Source organism: Bombus vosnesenskii, unplaced genomic scaffold (genome assembly GCF_011952255.1).
Source record: "Bombus vosnesenskii isolate JDL3184/JDL3185 unplaced genomic scaffold, Bvos_JDL3184-5_v1.1 scf7180000013397, whole genome shotgun sequence".
NCBI lineage: Eukaryota > Metazoa > Arthropoda > Insecta > Hymenoptera > Apidae > Bombus > Bombus vosnesenskii.
In genome coordinates this window covers 101,884-111,261 of record NW_022883022.1, presented here as the reverse complement: position 1 = coordinate 111,261, position 9,378 = coordinate 101,884, and the positions used below count along the sequence as shown (strand labels likewise).

Below are 9,378 nucleotides of genomic sequence, written 5' to 3'. Positions count from 1 at the left end.
AATCGAGCGTAATAATTTCCACGGGGTGTAACGGCGTAACTCCGAGGACACGTTACGACGTATGTTGGTCGAACGGCTGGAGGACGAAGAAAGCGCAAAGTCGAGGACAAGGAGCGAAAAGAGAACAACTCGAGGCGGGCTAACGCCACGTGTACCTCGTTCGATTGTTTCACTCTGTCACTTTTCTTTTACACCGGTTCCTCGCGCGGTAAATCTTTCGTCGGCGGTCCCTCTTCTTCGCCGTTTCCGCGCGAACAACTTTCGCGTTAACGCGACGAGGAAACACCGCAATTGATTCCTCCGACGATAGGAACGAGAAGCGAGTAAGTTTTGACGTTTTAAATTTAGGTTAGAATGGCCGCGCGATACCGTCTGCCTCGATTACCATTTAAATTACCGTTCGTTTAAACCGCTCCGCCGAGTTTCATATACTTTCCGCGATACGCTAAAGAAATACAGATTCGCGTTCGAAACACTCCGTGGCAAGTTTGCGCGCTTCCACGACCGTTTCTTGCGAATACAATCTTCTCGATGTTATTTTAATAAGAAGACGGTAGTCTCTGTGGATTCGTCGTGAAACGAACGTCACGAGAGTATACAGGGTATTCCAAAAAGTTGCGGTTGAATTTCGAGAGCACTTATGAAAACAGGTAAGAAGATCTTAAGAAACATAGATACGAATTGTAACCGGTTTCGAAGTTGCAGGGCGTATTTTCAATTATAAAATTCACGACGTTTCGAATAAAACGGTAGTTTCTGGAAAAGTTGCGCGTTGCCGAGCTCGCGGGCGCGCTTGTGGGCGCGGTGGTAGTCCGCTTTGCAATTAGTCCACGCCTGTCGTTAACGAGGCTAAGGAATGGTAGGAAAAAGCACGGACGAGCGAGTCACGGTTTTACAGTTACGTTTTCCGTCTAGCGGTGCACTCGAAAATTTCGTGTCTCGTTTCGCACAAAGCGGAACAGAGAGAAAGAAACAAGGCGCGGATGGGGCGAGAGACGACCAGGGGAGGTGAAAAAGCGGACAGAAACAGAGACCGTGGCTTTTAGCGATTTTATGACATTTTTCAAAGGCGCCGTTGTTTTTGCCGCGGCCGGAAAATCGCGTAACACGTGACCTCCCATCGAGTTCTCTTTTTCCGCTCTCTTTACGTCACTTTTCCCTTTCTCGCGGCCTCCACTGTTTTGCAAGGACCAACGCGTAATATACGCTTTAACCCTGTCGTACGGTTTTGTACGAGTTTCGTGTGCACGGAAAAGTCAAAACGTCCGTGAAATTCAAAGATTTGGAAACTGAGCGTTGATTTGGCCACGCGTTCGGCCCGCCGAACCGCGACGAATCCAATGTTCCGTGGTCCCGGATCGACCACGGACGAAGCTTACGCGAGAGCGCGACCGCGAGAAACCGACGATGCGTGGAACCAGAACGAGCCGGCCCCCACGCCACTTCGAGCATCGCGGATTTAATCCACACAATGCGAGCCGGCTTCGTGAAACGCCGCGTTCGAGGGTACCTGCTCGAAAATCCGCCAGGAAAATCAAACTCCCAACAGCTGTCCTCCCCCTGGTTCCCGTCGTTTCTTCTCTCTCCCCTCTTCCCGCCTTTTTTCCTTTTCGGTCGCATAATTTTAATTGCGGCGAACCGCAATTCGACGGGCGCCTTCCATGCAAATTAGGAAAGAGGTCGATGGCGCGTCGTGATTCGTTCTTTTCACTGGACCGGCTGAATCGAGCCACCTAACCCTTTTGTTGGCGCACAGCTAACGAGCTCCGGCATAGAATTTCGAGCGCGGTTCGAGTATCGTCGACGTATCAGCCGTCGTTCGATTTTTCCAATTTTCCCATATGCTCCTCACCGATAATCGGTGACGGCGAAACGCGCCATCGCTCGACCAAATTTACTTACCGCGATCGCTCGAAACAACGAGGATTAAACGTGGAAAGTTTAGTCTTTCGAATGGCGAACTCGCGAACAAAGGCGGAGTGAAAAAGGCAACGCAGCGTGACTGTAGCCTTATCCAGCTCCGAGAAGAGTGAATTCGCTGGAGAAACAATCGAAAGCTGGATACAGAGGTGGATACGGAACTCCCTGAAGCAAACTCCGAGCTGGTAGCGCTCGAATACCAAATATCAAATGCTGGTCATAAAGAACATAGGCGAGAGGAGTTTGTTTTCGACAACGAACAGGTGTCTAGAGTTCGCGTTACCTGTCTAAAGTATTCTTGCTACCCGGAACGTCCCCTTTTTCGTCGGAGCCTGGCTAAACTCCGATACGGATCAGCGATCTTTCATCGCGCGTAGATGCAACGGGTATCGTAGTAAACGACACGTAAAAAGACAGAGAATTTCCAATTAAAGCGTCGTGGTAGGACGAAAATTGTCTATCGTCTATGGTCTCCTGCGCGAGAGAGCAACGCTCCGATGGCCTGATCGATAATTTCTCTATTTTTGTATAAAACCTACGAAACAAAACTGTTTCGTATAAAGTTGCGCTACAACTCGCTACTAACCGTCGACGTAAAGGAACCAAATTACATGAAATTGGCAATTCGAGTTAACTCGTCTCTTCCGAAGGAGAGGAACAGCCGTGCCATCGGATCCAGAAAGCAAAGTCGTTTCACGCGACCGCGTTGTCACTGATTCTAGCTAGGGTTTGACTTCCCTGATGGAAATTAATCGCTGTCTGCGACGCCGAGGAGCGCTGCAAAGTCAGGTCGTGCGCGCGTAATTTAATTTAGCCGCGACGGCTGGATCGTAACGCGAAACGATTCGTTCAAATACGCGAGAATCTCGCGTGGTCTAACGCTGCCAGAAGCTTCGCATCGATTAGCAAACTAGGCTCGCTGCCTGCTGCATTCGCTTCTTCAGTCGCGTCCAGTTTTATTCCTCGATGAATCTTCCTGGAATTTCTCTTCCTTGAAACATACCGTAGACGATTTTCTTGCATTCCACGCATCTACGTTTTTTCTTCTTTTCTTTTTTTTTTTTTACGGCGGAACTTTTTTTAACGGTGGGAGGGGGGCGGTATCGATAGGGTGTCGAGGCGAACCGTCTAACACGGAACGAAAACACCGTCCGGTGGAGCAAACGCTATGCTATACACATAAAAATTACCTTTAGATGACCAAAGATCATTCACGAATTTTTCATTGACGAATATCTCGACACTGAGCTTCAGCGATGCTACGCACGCGTTAATCGGATTGAAATCGTCGCCAGTGTTTTCGTCGACTTTGGATTTTGTCAACGGTGTGCATTCGCCGACGCGAGATCGTCGACTATATTCTTCTTACAAACGACGCAGTCTCTGATAAAAAATTTGTTGGAGAAATTATCACGAGACGAAGCGTTACGAAAGAAACAAAAATAAGACACTGTCGTATTATTCGAGAGCTGACTAACGACGACGCTAGCGTTGATGATTTGCATACCGTTGACGAAACTCAGTGTCGATGGCTTCGACTTGTCGGTAAGTGCACATCGTTTACGAAGTTTGATGCAGGCGAAATACCGTCGATAAAAAAAACGTTGTCGATCGACCAGACGATCGGTGGTCGTTTCAAGGTAATTCCGTAACGATTCGTTCGTAAGTAAAGTGCGAGACGCGTTAAGATAGGATTTCCTATAAGCGTCCATCGTTTCTAATGCAAATGCAACGGTTGAAAATTGTTTAGAAGCACAGTAGAAGCTCGTTTCTCAACAGGGGAACACGTTAGTTCGGGTAACCGAGCAATTCTAGCGATAAAGTTTGAGAAAAGACACCTCGTCTGACTAGTTCGAACGATACAAGTTGATATTCGGGAATTGTGGCGAAGCAGTGGTTTCGGTATCCTGTTCAACTATTTCTTCTTCGACATTGGGAATTTAGTTTGCAACACAAATGATCGCGTACAGTCGTTGTAAGAATACGCGTACGATTAAAATTATATTCGACCGAATAACAGAGTGTGACTTTAAAAACGCTACTTTTTAAATTTACTCCAGAATTTATCCTATTATTTATCTTCTGGCAACGAACGAATGAATTCACAAAAATTACTTGTTCCTTGAGAATCGAATAATAAAGATACCTAATAACATGATCGATCGTTTAGCTTGCGAGAGGCTCGTACGTGAAGCTGAGCGTTAACTCGTTCGTACAAACGAAATTCTACTGTACGTTACTCTTCTGTCTGTCATATTCTTCTTCATTGTATTATAATACAAGTATTTTACACCGATAGGAAATCTGTGTGCGTGTAAATGTTGCGTTCGACCGAAAGACGCGTAAATGCGTCCGACGCTAATAAGAAATCCCAGCTTTAGACAGACGCCGAGATCGACGCAGTCGCGCACAAGCGTGTGACGTGTGACGTGTGACGTGTGACGTGTGGTGTGCGGTGTGTGACGTGTGGTGGCGTACCCAGGTGAACGCAGAGGCTCGTGGTGGTTTCTCGATGCTCGTCCGGTTCACGATCAACAGACCGTGACGAAAGAGAGGGTGGTCGTCTTCGGCGAGGCATAGGCGTGAATCGATTGGGAATATCTCGATTGTCAAATGCGCAGAGGATCGGTGTGTGGGTTGGATGACTTGTGTCGTGCGGCGCAGAAGCTCAACCCGAAGCACAGCATTAATAGCGCCACCGAGCCTACCAGCAAGTGGCTCGACCATGACACGGAACACTTTCCTGAAACAGATGCGATACGTCTGTCAGCGGAATCGCGTGTACCACGAACTTCTCACCTGTCATATCGATCTGTGACTCGATATCGCGCAGCATCTCGCCGTTATCGGATCCACGATTTCTGCTAAATTATTCCATCGATCATCGTGCGTACGATTTTCGTGCACGCTGCGATCCACTACACGAACGTCGTACGCTGCTTCTTCTTTCGGACAGATTCAAAGCTTCCTTGAACGAGGCTGAGCAAAATTTGGAAAGCAACTGGCTACGAAATTTGTCGGTGTAACGTTCGTAAAATAACAGAAATTGTTCGCTACGAACTGGTCTCTTTAACGTAGAGTCGATGCTCTCCGAGAAATTGCTCGGTCGACCGGATGATTTCATCGTGGTCGACCGATCGATCGCAACGATCGTCCCCTATTTCTTCTCCTTTTCCAGAATCGAAGTTCTCCTAAACAAGAGGGAGCAAATTTGAAGCGGGAAACGATTTGCTTGTTCCGAAAGAAGAAGAAGCCGAGTCTGATGGTTTTTCGAGCGGCGTACAATCGACGAGTTAACCAGCGCGGAAATTTTCTCGGCGAGCGTCGATCGCAGGTAGCTTAAATCAAGAGAAAATCAAGAGTTACTCGTTGTAGACGTGGCTCGTAGTTTCGCGAGGTTACAGACGCCATAAGTCTGCGGCAGCTTACGTAAGCTGGTCCAGGAATGGCTGCGGGTCAGCGCCGCGCCGACTCGCCACCTAAATGTGCAAACTTCCAAGAATCTCGTTACATTCGTAAGAGTAATAATCCCGAGATGTAGCGCAGTGTGACGTTGCTCTTTCTATATCTCGTTACAGGTAGAATCGCGCCTAACGACACCGCTCTAACGTTCGCAGCCGCGTTTTCAACAATGGAGCTTGTTGCTGGAAATCGGGTCGAGATCGGCGACGTCGATCGACGACGTCGATCGACGACGAGTCGAAGAGCGTGCGATTCCTTGGAAAAAAGTTTGACGTCGCTACTCACCGAGATTGTATACATTGGCGCTCTTCCCGCAGGACTCCTGTACCTCCCGATTGTCCCATCCTATAGGATACATCACCAGACCGCCGCATATCATCACTGCTGTAACGAGAAAATGGTACAAGATGCATGATAATAAGTTAACCCTTGCCACTAAACGATTTAGCGTGTGGAAAGTGTGGGAAATTAATTCGGTGGAGTTACAGATTCGATCGATCAGTAGCGAGCTATCAGGCAACCATATTCCACTAAATTTTGGTGCCCGCACACTAATTTACCGAATTACTCGCCACTCGACTAAATTACTCGACGTGTCTGTGCGAGGCTTCGCTGGATTCGCTGGATCTTCAATTTTAATTTAACTCTTAATTACAGGCCATTTGTCTGGGAGAGGAAGGAATGAGAGGAATTCGAAGTAGTATGATACAGTGTATTATTGGGTTCGACCCCTTAACGCACAGATGTTTCTACATTTACCAAAAATCCACGATTAATAGATGGAAATTAATATTGTTTCGCGGTAGCAGGAACCGAGTGAGAGACATGGCAGTAGCGGATCAGCTAAATAAATCATTAAATTTATACATATTTAAAACGTTGGACGGCCGCTATAAATCGAGCATTCCACGAGGTGAAAATTCGTAGTCGCTATAGGTCATCGAATAACGGCATGCTTGAGTGGACGATAACAATTCTGTTTTCTTTCTCCTAATTCAAACACAGTTAACATTGTTTTACAAACAATTGTTAAATTGAAACCGTTGCAATTACTAGTACTGCAAACAGCCATTGTTGGTTAATGTAGTATAGACGTGCATTATTTCTATCGTAATTACGCATATCGTTTCTTAAATAATCGAAACATCGATATATCAAATCTTGGGAAACTTTTAATTATCGTGTCGATAAAATGGTAGCTCTGTTGTTAATAGGCGAATAGGTGAAATTCGCAATTTACATGAAAAAACAATCAGACCGACACGGTACGTTTCTTATATTTTATATTTTCACCACCACAGTGGTTGTACACTCGTCCATTAACTAACCGGAAACTAGCCAGGTACATATATTTTCATATCGGCGGCAAATTTTCCAACTCAATTTTCTCCGGAACGAAGCGTCGCGCGACAGATTTTCTACGTATTTTCGGCTCGCCTTTTCACCACTGGAACACTCCGCGTATTTACTCATCGATTATTTCTTTTTAACGAAACGTATTTCGGCCAGAAAATTTCATATGAAACCGAACTATCGTGACTCCATTCGTCATAATTAACCGCGTTTACGTATAACGAAATATTACGACCGTATCGAAGTTAACTGGGTAATCGTATCGATTGAAAAGTTTGAAACAAAATTTGAAAAGCTCAGGATGATAAAATAGGTCTCAAAGCGGCGGTAAAAATTAATAAACCGCATTTGCAACGTCAATTCGAACAAATATAAATTTCACGATTCTCGAATAGACTGTCAACCCGATATCTACTCAAGAGTTGAACCCGGTACTTTTTCGTACTCGGTGGGTACATCAACTGGTAGATGGTTGGAATTTCAGGTATCCTCAGCATCCCAGCTTTCTGTTACCGCGAAATCGAGCCGGTAATTCGAGCCTCGTTTCGGTTTACGTGATTCGAGTAAATAAAGCCTGCGATCCGCGGTCAACCACGCGATTCCCTTTTAATCTCTTTCCTTCCCTGTTCCCTGCCCTTTGACCTCGCCGTGGTTGCGTTCTCGTTTCGTCGCGAGCGAGACGCCCAAGCTGGCGATATTTCGAACGGCCGGCCAATCGTCCTCGGTATCGACGAACCTTTCCCCGAGAGGAACGATAAAATTGCAAATTTAGGCAGCAACGCGGCCGAAATTTACAATTCGATAGCGAGAGAACGTTGGAAATCGATGGAGATTAAAATCGGATGATATGGCTGCCGGCGAGCTAATAAATAATATTACTGTTCGTGCGTATTACGGTTTTCCACGAGTTTGTTAATAATAACAAGCGAGGTCGAAGTGATACGCGATGGAAAGGCGTTTTAAAGGCAACGAGACGAGAGAGTAGCGTACGATGCACGGCGCATGACGCATGCTGTGCGACCAACGAGAAAATGAAACGTGTCAACGTTTCAAAGAAGAATGATATTCGAGTAATATCCGTTTTCTTTGTGGACAGTTCGTTGTCTAGATGTTCCTGGTGAAACGTTGTGTTTTCCCGTTGCCTCGCAGACAGTAGACGTTCCTCTATTAACTTTTTTTTTCTACGTGCTGTCGTTCTATCTCTCTCGCCTTGTCATTCTCTTCTCATTCATCGAATAGCTGTTACGACTGGCGATTAATCTGCAAGGATCGCTGGACGATCTAGAAACGTTGACGGTGTACATCGATCGAAACTATACGCTCGAGATGCGCGGAACGAAGTTGAAACGCGTTCGGTTAAGAATTAGCCCGATTAATCGTCAAATTTTCAAAGCGAATCTTCTCAAACACGAGGCGTCGAGCGAAAAAATCTCGTTCCCACTTATTTCGTCATATAACAGGAAAAACTTGCTGCCAACTTTCCACTCCTATACACAACCGACAATTAGACGAATAAGCGTGTACCTACACGACGACTTTCCAAGCACGATTTTCACGAAAATGAAGCTCCCGACGCAACTGCGTTATTCTTGATTTTCATCGTATTTTAAGCTATAGAATTTCCCGGACACGGTTTGTACCACGAATTTAGTTGTATAAACCGTAGTAGCACACGGTACGTCTGCGCATGAATTTTAAACCTTACCAGGCATTATGAGATCTATTATAACGTTGAACGCGATTCATCTAGCTTCAAAGTTTGTGAAACTGAAAGATAGACATCTCTGCGTATCCGAGGTAAAACTCGCCACAAAATCTAGCGTAAATCCGCGAATCAATTTACCCGTAAGGAGTAGCACGGAGCGCGGGTCCGTCGGGGATGCTGGCACAAAACCTATTGTGCAGTCTATTACGCAAGCTATTCTGCAAGCCTGTGTCGAACTTATTACGAAACTTGTTACGAATCGTGTTACAAAGCTCATTGTCGAGAAACGACGCGAGACGCCGTGCGTTATCACGAACCCAACGCGAGATGATTGTCTGGCTAATGTTAATTACAGGCTACGTTCGCCTAAGGATATCGAGCTGAGTTCGCCGTGCGTCAATTCGCTCGGTCAGATTTTTCTCGCGATACCGCGCGCCACGATCGCGGTTATTGTTTTCAGTTTTTCATCGGACGGTGGGAGACCGCGAAGCGAGGAGCACGAGAAAAAAGAACGGGACATAGCCTGATAAAGAGAAAGGGAGAGAGGAAACGGAAGATGAAGTTGGATAGTAGATTCGCACCGTGGTCTCAGCCGTATGTTATTAAAGCTTCGCCTTACGTTTATTGCCGATCGATGGGACGCAACGGAGCTCGCCATTGCTCTTGTTAAGGACACGTACCGGATGTACGATGGCGGTCGAGGACAATGCTGCTCTTGAGAAGAATCGTAGCAATGTCTGCTTCGCATTGTAGTCAGCGCTAGATTCATCGTTTCTTGCAACTGTCTTCAAGAATCGGATATACAGCGATATACGGAGCCTCGTTTACAAGGATTAGAACGATTTTATACAAGATGCGATAGTTGAGTCATATTATCGATGAAAAATTTTTACCCTTTCGCTTCGAGTGCCGCTTATGGGCGGCGACCACGCGACGAA

The 9,378-nt window shown here is 46.2% G+C and overlaps 1 protein-coding gene across 2 annotated transcripts in view; it reads right to left on the bottom strand.

The window, feature by feature from the left end:
• Window positions 1-1,092: 1,092 nt before the first annotated feature.
• Window positions 1,093-9,378, bottom strand: part of LOC117237685 (LHFPL tetraspan subfamily member 6 protein-like) — a 28,737-nt gene continuing 20,451 nt past the window's right edge. The window contains exons 4-5 of one of the 2 annotated variants that reach the window (XM_033501935.1): window positions 5,668-5,763; window positions 1,093-4,663 (exon numbers count right to left, since the gene is read on the bottom strand). In XM_033501935.1, the coding sequence (XP_033357826.1) occupies window positions 4,530-4,663; window positions 5,668-5,763 (230 nt within the window). In that variant the 3' untranslated portion in view covers window positions 1,093-4,529. Of the gene's footprint in view, window positions 4,664-5,667; window positions 5,767-9,378 lie in introns of both variants that reach the window. The other variant, XM_033501934.1, reaches the window with a different exon arrangement.